Genomic DNA, 14,808 nt, shown 5'->3' with positions numbered 1-14,808 from the left:
TTAATTTTGTTGATTCATTGTACTCACGCACGATCAGGCGACAGCAATTTTCTCATTATTCATGCATTACTCTCCTTGTTCGTAATCTTCTTAGACTGTGATTTCTTGGCTTCATAAGCCTACCGCGCGTACAAATATTGGCGCTGCGGTTTTGCATACCTTCCTTCAAGCCTGTTTTTTTAAAGCAGTCACGCGGTTCAGTGCAGAAAAGTGTAGGCGAACAATAAGCGCCAATGTAATTGTAATACCATATCTTCTGGAACGCTTAACGGATTCACTTAGAACGGACTTCTTGTCGGACGCGAACTGTGGAGGAAAGCGTTTGGATCCCGTCCTTTGCCAATTGTGTCCTGGACGCCAGGATAGCAAAACACATGTTTGAGTCTCATAGGTTTGCCACTACAATAATTATACTGAGAAGGGAGTGCGCGCCTGCAAAATCCTCCTTGGTCACCTCCGCGTAGTGTAGCTCGAGCACAGACTTACGCGACGTGTGCTAATATCTGAAACTTATTCCCCCCATCTTAAGACCTTTCGTGCTTGGGAATCAGGGCCGCGTATGTCTTCCTGCCTTCGGCTACCCGCTCTCAGGCTCCCGAGGCATCGCTTTCTTCATCGTCACATAGCGGTTTTGAGAAGCGCTGTCGGCATGGCCTGCTCGGATGCATTTTCCGCGTCTCGCGAACTACAAATCATCAAAACACCTCCGATGCCTGACCACCCGAGCAGTCGTCATCACCAAGCGTACCAAAGTCTCAGATTTCAAGATGCGGTGAGGCGTTGACCACGCGCAATCTCTAAACCTTCAAGCTGATGCGCGTGATCACACCGGTGAGGCATGTTCCAAGGTACATTGGCGTGGCAATTTGGGTATCACAGCAGCTGCCTCTTCGCGAGTGACCCGTACTGACATTCGTCCGCACTTGGATCGTTCTTTCCATGGCTGAATAATTAAATGCCTTTGCTTGAGGAAGAACAAGCGTGCAAAGTCACCGTATGGATGCGTGGGTTGACCCCAGCTCGTCCTCCATTTCGCCCCTTCGAACTTCACTAATGATTCGCAGATCCAGTCAACTACTTCCAAGTGAGGTCGAATTTGACTTTGTTTCTATTTACACCACGATCTACCTAAGAGATAGAAACTTCGACCCATCGATGTGGCTTCCCGCGTTATGTTAACGTGTGATGTTATCGCCTTGACCATACTCGGAAACTTATCGTTGGTCTGTTCATCGATATAGCAGCGCTCACCATGGATGTCCCACTGCCAACGAGAAAAACATTAATTCCTGTTTATAATACCCGGTTGCCGCCGCGCACGCTCTCGCCAGGCTCGCCTCAGCGTAGAGGCGATACCTAGGTATTCGCCTCCACAACCGCTCCCGGGCACATCTCTTCCCTGCTGCAGACGCAGACGCAGGGTTCGCTGTGATATTGATAGTAGGAGAAGCCGAACGCAAGTATGCTCGGGTACGATAGTGGATGTTGGGACTCGGTTCGGGTCGCGCTCGACTTCGTGTGCTGCAGCTGTGGAGACGTGCAAGGTACAGAGGCACGACCGGTGAGAGCGAGACACGTCAAGTGCGAGGGAGCTCGTTACGTTCGTTGCTTTCCCGAATTGCGGTACCGAGATGCAGCTGACGACCACTCTCGCCGTTGCGGTTCGCTGAGTTGGGTCCGCCGAAGCCAGCCCTACCCGGTCTTAACATCCAACACTTGTCATATGGGCTTGAATGGCGCCGGTTGCACCCACGATTGGCTCCGCAGCCAGGCGCCAACCTCTCAGTCTCTCCGTGTGATCGCCCCGGCCCATTCGGCAGCTACGGAAGGCGTTGTTAAGTGCTCCCCTCTCTATGGAGCGGTATCCACCGTCGGGGTAGAAGGTGCTCGCCACTCAGCTTGTTTCATTGGGACTGTTTTCAATAGTTCTGAAAATTCTGCGTTGTCCCTGTGGCGAGCCTGCATCTGCCTTGACATAAGCAGACCTCGTCGCCTCTACATTCCAGGGCTGTACGGCACTCCGCTCCCTCTCTTGCCGGCCGTTGCTGTCTTCAAAAGATACAACGAAAGAGACCATTGCCGCAGAAATTGCGCCATAAACATGATCGTCGTTATGTCTTGCTCACAGATGCTTGATCCCAAATATCTCCTTGAGCGCGAGAACCCTTGAGGGTTGGCCATGTGGCAGTGGCAAACGACCCCTCAATCCCACGTTTTCAAGACCTTGACCTGGTAGCTATAGACGAGTTGGTGGCAAACGCTCTATTCATATCCACCTCGTCTACTCACAACGTGCGAACCGTGGTTCCTGGCTGTACCTGGCCATCATGAACGAAAACGGAAAGCAGTGAAAGAGAATGTCGGTTACGACACGAGGTTCTTGGGGCGAGATATCAGTGTTTCATTTACCCGCGCTGTCGTTGGAAAACCAGAGATTCTGAGCATAGGTAATACGCCCGCAAAACCTTCACGTAGCCGAGTCGCTCCCGGTGACCGGGCAGATACGTCAGCATAGCAGCGAGTGCCGATGCGAGGGCTGTCGTGATCGATACAGCCAACTCAATTTCCGCCAGTGTTACTTGAAGCAACGTCTCAAAGCCACCAAGATTCTTCCTGTGGTCTCTGCAGCAACAACAGATTCAGGTGAACACACGGTTCTACCTTATCCCCCGCGCACATTAGATACTTCATACATGGTTGTCTTCATACTTTCCATAGCCTTGCCATGCTTCACGTGCTTTGGAACTTCCAAACTTAACGGCACGGGTAGAGTCACGCTAAGATCGACTTATGCAGATCCTAGCGATCCGTCACGCATAACAGCGCCCTCAAAATCGCCTCTTCTTGCCTGTCCCAACCGTCTTGACAATTCTGTAATCCTCCGCCGAAAATCAATATATCATCTCGTCGATCGCTTTCCGTCAGACGGAAGGAGCCATGCTGAAAGCAGAAAGACCCTCCGTGGGGACGACTTTCCGTTACCGGTAACTAGATGAAAGCAGCGTCGCGTGCTTCACAATAGTCTTGCATCATTCCTTGACAGCAGTGCTCGAGTGAACGAATCACCTCATCGCGTCAAACGCGTCATAATCCTCATCGCGCGACTTATCAACGCCACAAATTCCTCCTCAACAGGGGCCATAAATGGGTGGACCTGTATATAGTGATTTCTTTATCCGGGCCAATGAGCTCGGACAATGGGTTTGCATTATTCGTAATCAGGTTTGTGGCACTATATGGCCTATATGTGGGGCTGATATAGTTGCCTCTTCGGTCAGGCCTAGACTCTGCGGGAATCGCGGGCGCTCCTTCGGAATCCGTTTTGGCTTCACGAGGCGATAAGATTTTGTGAATGATGTTCTTCAAGACTTTGAGACACTCGAAAGCGCAGCTTTGAGGTACGGGATCGAGTGAAGCTGCATCTCGTTTGAGCTTGGTTCGCACACATTGCTCCGATTTCCGGTCTTCTCACTTTTCTAAATTCACGTCGCGCTTCCATTGATCGAAGATGGAAGAGTAACGTGTGTGAGCGCGGTACAAAGAGCAGCTCTCTTAACATCGCAAGCCGTAAAACTCTGCTCAGTTGGTTTGTTCCAGCTTTCCTGAGATGTCACTTCTTTGATTTACTAAATTTACAATTTCTATAGAGCAATTACGTCAGTATATTCGCTGTCGCGTGTATATAAATGCCCACTACATACTCTGAGCTACCACCTAGTCTAAGTCACCCTAAGATGTACGAATCAATGGCTACGCAGTGGAAGCTTCATCGTCGAGGGAGCTTCTGACCAGCAGCATTGTGATTCCAAGATGGAATCAGTTACAAGTGACAGTTGAAGGAACAATGGTCGATTAAGTCGCTGTGAATGAGAATACAGAAATTTATCTCCATTCCACTGTCACCACCTAGGCGTTAAGCATCTATCTGTGCGTTCCGGATCGGACACCAAGGGATCAGATGGGAGGTTGACAGGCTTATCCAGTAACTAACATCGATACGAGTGGGCACTAGTGGCAATGAACTAGAAAGCACCTATGATAGATTGTTTACTTTCGACCCTTGAGATTTTCTTGACTTAGTCTTAAGATGCAAATGACAAAGTAATGCAATGGCCTTGACTAGCATATTGATGCTCCTAGCTTGTTATTCCCAACAATGAGTCTCTGCCCGTCAACTATGTGGGATAGTGCGACATTGGGAAGTCCAAGTATGATCTTAGCTTCACGGCCAACCGGAAAGATGCGACTGCGTATTTCAGTCAGCCAACGAAGCAGTACGGACACACAAAGTGTACTGATATTTTCAAGAGAGCCTTCGCAAATGTTGACCTTACAATTCGCAGGCCGATAATTAGCCCGCGTCATCGCATGCATGCAATGGAGTAAATTGATATTGATCGCTCCATATTCGCTATGTTCGAGTGTACCAAACTAAATATTTGAGCTGCAAGTTCAAATGCTAGCCAGGGCAAGCACCAAGCTTACTTTATCCATATCCCGGCAGTCGCCCAATCACGACGCATGGTTTCTATTTCACCTCGCTTGCCTATTCTGGTTAGTTATAACTAGTCCCTTCTCAACAGCGTCTGCGGGCGCCTTTCCACAACCCGCTCTGAACCTCATCCAAAACATATCTTACGACACTAGCAAGTGTGAATTACCCCGCCTTGCTCGCCAACGCGTAGTCAGTCCGGCCATATCACAAGCAATCAGCCGCCAATGCACGACCAGTCCACAAGCCACGGAGAGCCGCTGCTGCTAATGCAGTACCAAGTGCACCTTGCGTACGATTTACCTTGGATCTAACCCCTTGCAGCCCATGTACAACTCACAAATTCAACGACAAGATCGCGCTTCATGACAGGCTCACAGCCGTCATAGATCCATGCTGCAAAGTAAGGCAATTCAAGTGCCTATAATATCCTTTCTAGGCTATCCCATAGCGCACAGTTTTGGCCTGATAGTTCACCATCGGCCACCTACCTCGTAGACCAGTGCGCCTCAAGCCATGCAACCATGCCAGCGACGATATATGTTGTCTCCAGCACCTGACCACTTGTAGGATCCATAACTGCCCTCCGTGAAGGAGTTCTACTCGCACAACTACCTACGCAATCCTGTCTCCTTACTTGATGAACTTGGCCTTAAATTTACTTTACCGATATCTCAGCGTGATATCCGCGGAAGAGCTCAGATGTACAATGCAAGCGAGTCTTACAGGTAACGCTGTGACAAGATGTAGGGCACAAATCCCTGAAATGTGTGGTCTTTTGCGGCCACATATACTCCACGATTCGCAACTACAAGAGCTAAGATGATGCTCTTTAAATTCGCATTACTTTTCGTCGCCAGATAAATATGGTGTGTTTCTGCAAAGAGGACCAAGTATCGCATCGTATGGAGACACGACATCAGTGCGGTTGTTCGACGTTCTTTGGAATCACGCTACTGGTAGGGGTCAATCATGTTATAGCCAAAGTCGCCTCGTTGGATTTTGATTTCTTATGTATCTATGCACCCGGCGATCACAGCACTGTTGATCTGGCAGGGCAAACGGGCCAGTGGAAAGGCAAGTTCGTCACGTTGGCTTAACTAGGGGTTCGGAGCAGGCGACCACGCTGCCCAAAATCTTGGGTGTCGTATCTCTTACACCATCATACATCAGGCTGGGCCGCTTTTTGCTAGGTCTCGTCGTATTCCGCTGCACACGTATATAAAGTCTGACGTTGAGGGCCTTGTTGCAACGATATTGGGATTTCGCGAACAGTGAAACATCTTTCGGGCACGCTGCGCATGCAAGCGTTGTGTGGAACTCCAAACACAACTCTAGGTATGACTAATAGAAAATTTATGATCATTGGCCGGAGGCGAGTTTCCATGATCTGTCTCAAGAACCGTAACGTGGTGATGCAGTATACCGTAGACTAGTAGACGTACTAGAACAGTATAGATAGTCAATACTATATGCACATATGATGAACCGTAGTGTCGACAAGTAAACATCGAAACACCGACTCGATGTAGTGATACAAGAGTTCTTAGTAATTGAAGCGAGTTCTTTTGTCCCAGAAGCGCCTAACTCACTACATACTCTGCGAATGCCTTGTCTGAGACATTTGTCGCTAGATGCCTATTATTGGAGAACATGACCGCGAATCCATTCTTACAATCTTACTTCTGACCTTCTACGATAGGTATTTCGTCCAGTGTGTACAATTTGACCTTCAGGCGCTGAATGTGGATTCGAATCGTGGTGTCGAGGTGTCGAGGTGTCGAGGTGCTCTCGCACCGGCATTTTAAGCTTCACCTAGTACACCACATGAAAAAAGTCTCTCCACACTTACCACGCTTCTCTCACTGTCCATGTCATACCGACCTTCACCGAAGGCATCAGCATCACGTGTCAGGCATCCACCCGTGGACAGGCAACCGCCCTCACGTGACCCCTTCCCGCCCCACTAGCGCCTTCTGCCAGTCTATATAAACCCGCCGTCCCCCTCACCCAGTTCTGATCCTTATCCCAGTGCAAGGGCTTTAACTGCGGCAGTGAAGATTCGTCTGAGCTCAGTTTTTTGCTAGTTGAAAACTACAACTATGACTGCTTTTGTTGGCCCTTTGGGTCGGCAAGGAATTTTTGACATGTGGTTCGAGAGGGCCCTCTTCATTGTGTCTGCGGCGTTGCTGGAGGCGCGAGGAAGATGTTGGGGGTTCGTCGTGTTCCATTAGCGGGGTAGGGTTGCTGCAAGCTCTGTTAACGGAGCTGCCAGCGTGAATGAAGTTCAAGGGTGGATGGATCGTGTCTCGTTCTAGTGTATAAGGCTACTCGCGCGCTTCATGTGCATAGGTAGTTGCAATGCGATGTCTTCTTAATTCTTGTGGTTGCGCCCTTCTACAAAATGCATTCTGGAACACATGCTACAACACGCCTCCCAATTCTGATGACCTATTCTACGTCCCTCTCGTTCCTGAGGGAAGCTCTGCCGTATGCTGGCCACCCACCGGACTGCTGACCCCTCCAAGCTCGGCTGTGTTTGGGTGCTGCGGCTGCGCGGTGTACCCAAACTTGGCATCTTGCGCGGCGTATGCGCCCTGCTGGGGCTGCGTTGGTGAGGTCGGCGCACCGTACGGCTGCTGTTGAGGCGGCGGAGAAGTCGGTGCACCGTACGGCTGCTGGTACTGTGGTGTGGGCGAGGTGGGTTGTTGAGCGTATCCTTGCTGACTGTATGCTTGCTGGTTGTAGGTATCATTGACGCCTGGGGGCGCCTGGCCGTAGGATGGGTTTGTGAGCTGTGGCTTCGTTTCGGTGTAGTGCTGCTGTACTCCAGAAGGGCCGAGTGCCGCTCCACCGGTCTGTGGGACATTGCTCTGTTTGTTCTTCTTGCTTCGGCGCATGAGAAGGAACACGATGATTGCAATGAGCGCAATTCCAACAATGGGTCCGACAACAGCCCCGGCAATCCATGCCTTGGATCCAGATGAGCCTCCTTTGTCGGAGTCGGACGATCCGCTGCCAGCGGAAGCTGAACGATATGTTAGTACAGTACCCATCAGAGTGTAGTTTTAGATACGTCGGGCTATGTGTTGTCCATCCTCGGGCAACACAAGGTATTCGAATTCATATCATGGGATACTCACGAGACTCGGTAACCGATGCTGGAACATTTCGATAATAACTCCATACTTGCGATTTATCTCCACAGACGATGTCGGTCTTGGGACTAGAGTCTCCAAAGCTTTCGAAGATGAAGGCCGTGTTGCAAACGCTATAAGTCGCATTGTTGTAATTTTCAGTACTGCCGTACGTCAGCACAAGTAAGTCAACAACTCTTATAAATGTAGGCTTACCAGGCAGTCGTGATGGTTGTACCACTCAATGGGTATATTTGGTTGCCCCTCACGCACGCAGTTGGTGCCGGACAGGCTGTCAAGGTCTCCGCGCAGCATTGTGCATAGTCACCTGGTCCACGGTCAGTTCCACCTGAGCTCCGTAGCACGCGGGTCCACTTACCAGACTGATACCATGTATTTCCTGCATCACATTGCTGTGTAGTCCCTTCGAATTGTTAGATGTCGTTTATAGAGAATGGATCGGTACAGCGTACAGGTCCCGTTGTCCTTCACCCATCCAATCCAGGCGGCATCGGCTTGTCTCGGTAGTATCGCAGGAGGTGTGATTGTGGGATCCGCTGGGATAACATTTGCGAGAGCCACACAGACGATGGACGATAGCAGAGTGATGGGCAATTGGAAGATCATGGTCGAGCGTGAACGTTCCCAGGAACCGGAACGATGGACAAAATCGCGGCGTATAGGGCTGGCTGGCACGAGGTACCTATATACTCCGACGGCTTGCACTGACCCACAGCGAAGCCACCACTCAGTCCATGGTGTGGCTCCACAATCAAGCCTCCTCGGCCGTTCAATGACAGCTCGGCGGACTCGTGGCAGCCAGTGACGAGTGGTCCTGTCCTGCACCGGTGAACAGATACGAAGCAGGGGGCACCTTTCTGGGTATAGTGACATTCGGAGATAGGCTAGTCTGGAGTTGTGGCGCATGGTAGCGCCTCTGGGGCCGTATCTTCCATTTTAGGATGTAACTGCACTACTTAGAGGAGACAAATAGACTTGTACAAGCGCTCGTTAGACCTGATTGAGAAATCGCGATGCGTTCAATCGCAGGTTGAGTCCCTGAACTCTGCCGAGAGTGAATGATTGCGTGGCTACCGTTTCTTGCGTTGAGGATGATCAGGGTGTTTAAAACACGCTCAGCGCAATTGGGCAAGGTTAGGCGAGAATACGAAGTTAGCGGGCATTGAAGGAAATAGGACGGCTGTTGACCTCCGGTACTCGTGTTGGTAAATATCGTCAGGTCGTGTGCAACCTGAGGGAGAACATGTCGCGTAGTAGCCGATTCCGATATCTCGATTAAGGCACACGTTCGGTGTTTCTAATCAACCATGGTCATGGTGTGGAGTAGCTTTGTGAAGCCTCAGGCATCAGCCTCGGCGAGAAAAGTGGATCCTCCCGCCAGAAAATCTCCAGCGGCATGGAAGTGGATATAGAGGGGCGCATCTGGGGCAGGGTCTTCTCTTAAAAAAGATGATCAACGTGATAGATAACAGGCTAGCGACGCGGACTGAATATTCGAGCTGCTGAGTAGGAGCGAGCGCACGCCGTCGGTGAAGAGGGAAAGCACGGACTGCCAGTCGCATTCCACGTCGCCTCCTCACATTGCACGTACATTCTAGATGTCGACTGCACTGCTTACACCGGTTACAACTTTTCGACCTTGGCATAACCTGTATACATCATGGTTTCTGAGGCGAAGCGGCACAGGTTTTTCAACAACGTACCTGGACTTAAGCGTCGGAACGGTAACCACACGCGTGGCAGGCAATCGTTGCGTTTGGACGATTTGCCCGACGACATACTCATTCTTGTGCTCGCGCAGTGTCATGTCGACGATATTTTCGCCCTGCGTCTAACTTGCTCTATCTTCCGCGATGTGTTCTCGACTTACTCGGCCCATATCATACCAGCTGTCGCCCGGTGTACCTTTCCGAGGAGTGGCCTACTTCTAGATCCGCAAACTGCTCCCGTCGGTTACACCTTGACGTGGTTGAAGGACCGCATCCCCATGCAACTGGCAGCTATCTTGGTGGACAGATATCGAATCATCTACGAAGAAGAGCTTGTGGGGTTTCGTCTGGGTATTCCGGCCGAAGATGCACTTGGTTCAGAATTGCGCACCAGAGTAGGCACGGGTTGGCGCATCTTACGTCGACTGTCCAATATCGCCAAGGAGGTGTACTACCTAGACGCGAAAGAAATCCTCTCCCTTTTGCAAAAAAAGACTAGCTGGCTGTTGGCGCACACATCACGTTACGAAACCGAAATTGTCCGGCTAAGGGAAGAGCTGATCTTGCGACGACGGCTGGAGTATGCTGGCTCGATGTCTATTCGCGAGGCACAGGACTACGTCATCACATTCACCTTGCTGTCGGGAGCGTGGAGGGTCAGTAAATCCGATGACCCTAGTACTAAGCACCATCCGACATGGCCCTTCGATTTCGGTCACGGTATCGATGCGCCGAGAACCATACGCAAAGGAGAGTCTTGGGTGACTTGGTTTATTCTCCATCTAGGACCGCAGTTGTTCTGGGAACAATGGTGGCTTCTACCTGCAGAAGCACCGGGAACGATGAACCATGTGCGCGAGTGTGCCATCGAAGCCTTTTTCGCGCCATTGGGTCCTAAGGACTATGCCCCGAATCGCGGAGATGGTTTTGTAGACCCGCACGAAGATTTGCACAACATGCAGCGACAGTGTGCGGAAAAGGTGCAGCGAGTTTTCTATGAGAAGAGTGGCGGAAGGGCGCAAACTATGCATATGATGTACTTTCGAAAGTATTTCCAACAAAGGGGGCCTCCTAATAGAGCCCCGGCGATGGAAGAGACCATGGGGAGCGTTCCTTTCTTCATAAACTTTTCCGCCTACGAGTGTGCAGATGATGCGACACCAAGCGTAGACTGATATAATCTCTTTCATGGAGTCATGAAGAAGAGTAAAGAGACATTGATAGGCTAGGAAATTTAGCTCCAGGCTAGTGGCGTGGGGTCGGAGTGGTAGTGCTCTTTCATGCATGAAAGATTCACAAGTGGAAAGGCTGGGCTGTCGTACCCACGGTGCCGCAGCGTTCACGAATTCGCATACTTTCTGAATACGTCGTGAACATGCAGCGTATGCTGCTCACGTAGGCGAGCTGAGCCCCCTGCTGACAGAAAGGAACCTGCGGGCGACCTGCGTTGTGCCGACTATCATGTGAGGCGCTGCGTACTTCAGTCTCAAGTCAAACTGTGTCGCAGTCTGTTGCCTGCTCACCGTTCGAAATGCCGACTCCAGATGCTGATCGTCCACCGAGTGACAGAAATAGGCATTCGAAAACGGCAAGAGCGGTTGGACAAAACGGCTGCACCTGCATGCAGGCGGATATGAAGGATCGGCGGTAGTTGACGGGTCCCAGCCAAATTCGCACGGATTGCAGATGCAGCCTCTGTCTGCCGTGACAGTTCGTGTGGCAAAACACGAAGACAGATGCGGGAAACTTTGTTCTGTTTCATGGAAGTCGGCAACGAAAGGCGCTGCGCTGTACTTGGGCTGTCCTGCAATAAAGGCTGTCCGCAAGCAGATGGGGCGTTCGTATCCATCACGGAACATTTGCCTCATTGGTGGTGGTGCTTTTGCTGATGGCCGCGGCGGAGGCCTGACAGCAGTGCAACACGGCGATGAACGAAGCGACGAAGCACGGCGGGTGGTGAGCGCGCATCATCGGCAGCGATGCACGCCGTGAGGCCCTATCATGCAGACGCCCTGGTGCGAGGTGGTGTGCAGCCCCTCAATGTCATTGTAGCCTTTCGCCTTTCAGCCCTGCCTCGCGTCGTAGCGTTTCGAGGCTGCAGGGGGCGTTGTTCCAGGGCCGTTCTAGTGCAATGGGACCCGCGTTATTTGCTGGCCGTCGTTCGCCTGTCGAGCAGAGAGGCTCTGTCTCTGGCCATGGTGTTCTCAGCCTCCACGAGTGCAGCAGCCTGAGGATAGATATGAACCGCCCGACGTTACATTGTGCGCGCAATGGGGAAATAAGAACGGAGACCTGGGGACTCCAAGTGGACTGCACGTGACGGCTGTTCTATAATTAAACTTGCTAGCTGCTTGTTTGGGCGCCATGGATCAGCGCCCCAGTGTGGGCCAGCAGACGGCAAAGGATAGTGGATGCATACGACGGTGATCTCGCGGCCAAGATCTGACGCTACTCGCTTGCCTCGGACTGAACGCCTTCGCTGCCGCTGGCTTCACTGCTGTCTTCTCCATGGGTAGCTGAGAAAACAACTCGCCGGAATGCTCTGCACACCGTCACCACCGCCGCCCTGAACCACCGCCACGCTCACGTCGCCCATCGCCGTCCCAGGCCGCGAGCTGCCCCCAGAAGATGGTGGGGACGAGAGCACCGCACGAACACGGACCTACGCTGGCCATCCAGACAGACTACAGGGGAAAGGCGCCTGCTGGCCATGACCGCAGAGGCGAGTCTGCGCGGGACGTCTACGGACGCTCGCGCAACGCGTCGGTGAGCTCTGCGGACGAGGAGGACCAAGTCCACACGCACCTGTCGGCCTCGTCTGCCGGTAACACGGACATTTCGTCGTCGAGTGGCATATCCGCGAACTCGACCGCCCGCACCTCGACCATGACTGACGACGACCGGCCCAGCGCTGTGGGGCCTACGAGCCCCTCGCAGCACGCACACCCCGCACTCACCGTCCTCGAACTCGTCTCCAACACGGCCTCCTCGTCGGCCCTGCCCGATGCATTCGACTTCAACGTCTCGCGGAAGGGCAACTTTGTCGCTGTCTACTCGTCGTCCAACATCTGGCTGATCAAGACTACACAGCTCCCTCGGCTATGGGCGCGCACTCTGCAGGTCAAGCGCAAGCCTGTAGCCATCGACATCTCAGAAGATGGCTTCTTGTTAGCAGTCTTGTCGCGACCGTCGCAGGTCGACCTGTACGAGATACATGGCGAGCAAGATCGCCAGATCAAGAAGAGGCGGACCGTGGCTCTGGTGCATGAGGCTGCGTCCGTTGCCATGTCACCCGACGGCCTCATCATGATCACAGGAAACAAGTTCGGCATCGAGGTCACTGCCATTGGCACCAATGCCCCTGAAACGGCTCATCGCACCCTCACAGGGCCAGTGGGCGACACCCTCGAATTCTCCGACGACGGCCGCACGCTGCTCATCACGAGTTACGCACGTAAATCCGCAAATTCCTCCCTCTATCTCTTGCCTGGCCTCTTCGACGGACCGCTCAACGAGGAGGGAGTGCCTATCCCGGAATCGCCAGACACCCTTTGGACGGGTTCGATGCTCTTTCCGGAAACCGCAAAGATAGCGCGGCAAGCCACGCTCCTTCCAGATGCAGACACGGGCCACGTCAGCGAGCTCTTTGCATTCAATGCGCAGGAAGACACATGGGGGGTGTACGATATTGCGACGAAGCGTTTTACCCAGCGGAAGATGTTCTTGCCTGATCAGCAGCGATGGACGCGGTCCGAATTTGTCGACGATGCCATGCCCGCCGTTTCTCCCAATGCCGACTTGGCTGCAGTCTCGCTCAGGATGCGCGGCACTACCAGCATCTGGATTTATCAAGTTCCTGAATGGGATTTCCAATCGACCACCAAATCCGATCTTTCACCTATCCAGCCATGCTTTTGCATCCCAATACTAAGCGACAGCCCCGACACCTATCAGGAAATTTGCGTTCTGCGATGGGTGACGATCAATTCGAAAGTACAGCGTCTGATCGCAGTTGGAAATTCCAGCACCCTGTCAGCGGACGAAGTGCCAGACGCTTCAGCGGGATCAAGAGGTGTCGTGATCGTTCTGGATTTTGATAAGTCGAAGCCTGCTGGTAGTCCTATACCACGACCTACGAAAACCGAGTATGATCTAGATCCGCTTTGCCCAGGAGAGATGCTGCCAGAAGGGTCAATTGACTTTGAGCGTGAAGTGGAGCTAGTGAGGACCAGAACGTTGGCCCAACGTCGAGCTCAGGATGCCAATAACAGTGGTAGCCGCCGGAACTCCAGGATTGGCTCCGCACCCATTCGTGCGCGCACTTCGGCTACCAGAGAACGTCCTACATCCATTCGCCGACCCACCGATGAGGACGAGCTGACCGCCGAAGAAGCCCAAGCTGCTTTCGAGATGCCCTACGACAACCAGCAGCCAAGGTCGCAGATGTCACTTGCAAGAGCCGCTACCGTAGCTGCAGTGTCTCCTGCCAACAGGCGGCATCTTAGAGCCCTTCCTTTCCGACCATTGGAGTACCGACGAGCCGATGGCATGCGAGAAATGCCTCATGAGAGTGATGCTGACAACTGGGTTCCACCACCGCCAGCATACACTGCTACCGCAGAAGCCTCTCAAAGTGTCAGCCTAAGTCATCCCGATGGGGCACCTGTTTCAAGCGCCTCAGGTACCTCAGCTAGTATCACCGAGCCCGCAATACCTCCAGTTCCTGCTCTACCAACGAACCTGGCGCGGTTCATGCCTCCCGTGGCACCAACTCATCCCTACCAGTCTCGAGGAGCTATGCAGTCGCAGTCATCGACCGACCTACCATCGACATGGACAATTTCACCAACCTTCGTCACGCCTCCGCAACAGCGTCGCCCGTCCCTTTTACATCCTACTACATTTCCCAGCCCAGAAAACTCGAACTCAGGTCGGAGGCGTAGTTCTACTGCTAGCCGCACGCCTACGCCACATATTGCTCCTCAAATGCCTAGGGTCCCATCGCAGCACCAATCCGCATACCGCGCAACAGCATCGCACTACAACAACCCAACGCGGCCGAACACCCGCCCTAGCCTTCGAGCACGCAGGGTCATCGAGAGTACAGTCGACCTGCGCCCCCCGCCTATCGTTGACCCTTCCAATGGCCGTAGAGGTTCTGCTCCAGCTGTGGGTCACATCCCGCGCAGACCCCTACCTGCAGGCGCATCGCCTAATCGTGTGAGCATGCCGCCACCGAATGCCAGGCGCAGCCTCCTCCCACGACTGACGACGCGAAATGATGCGACATCGCAATACGGCGTTGGGCCACTCTCTGCGCCGCCAGGCGTGGGCCCTGGACACGCGAGGGCGCCTTCAAGATTGACTTTTAGAGGAAACGCTGGCGAGAAAACGGGTAGTCCGAAGAAGAAAATCAACTGCGTTGTTATGTAGGCGCCGACCTTGTTGA

At 52.7% G+C, this 14,808-nt stretch overlaps 3 protein-coding genes across 3 annotated transcripts; 2 read left to right on the top strand and 1 right to left on the bottom strand.

The window, feature by feature from the left end:
- Window positions 1-6,948: 6,948 nt before the first annotated feature.
- On the bottom strand, window positions 6,949-8,256 carry N0V89_007288 (uncharacterized protein; the record flags this gene model as incomplete). Its single annotated transcript, XM_056216052.1, has 5 exons — window positions 6,949-7,520; window positions 7,636-7,793; window positions 7,846-7,957; window positions 8,009-8,053; window positions 8,103-8,256. 5 exons carry the CDS (start codon window positions 8,254-8,256, stop codon window positions 6,949-6,951), a joined length of 1,041 nt encoding a protein of 346 aa, XP_056070299.1.
- Window positions 8,257-9,310: 1,054 nt separating this feature from the next.
- On the top strand, window positions 9,311-10,534 carry N0V89_007287 (uncharacterized protein; the record flags this gene model as incomplete). Its single annotated transcript, XM_056216051.1, has 1 exon — window positions 9,311-10,534. The coding sequence occupies one exon, from the start codon at window positions 9,311-9,313 to the stop codon at window positions 10,532-10,534; it is 1,224 nt and encodes a 407-aa protein (XP_056070298.1).
- Window positions 10,535-11,987: 1,453 nt separating this feature from the next.
- Window positions 11,988-14,792, top strand: N0V89_007286 (uncharacterized protein; the record flags this gene model as incomplete). Its single annotated transcript, XM_056216050.1, has 1 exon — window positions 11,988-14,792. One exon carries the CDS (start codon window positions 11,988-11,990, stop codon window positions 14,790-14,792), a length of 2,805 nt encoding a protein of 934 aa, XP_056070297.1.
- Window positions 14,793-14,808: the final 16 nt, after the last annotated feature.

Source organism: Didymosphaeria variabile, assembly GCF_027946475.1.
Source record: "Didymosphaeria variabile strain IMI 356815 chromosome Unknown scaffold_5, whole genome shotgun sequence".
NCBI lineage: Eukaryota > Fungi > Ascomycota > Dothideomycetes > Pleosporales > Didymosphaeriaceae > Didymosphaeria > Didymosphaeria variabile.
This window is presented reverse-complemented; position numbering and strand designations above follow the sequence as displayed.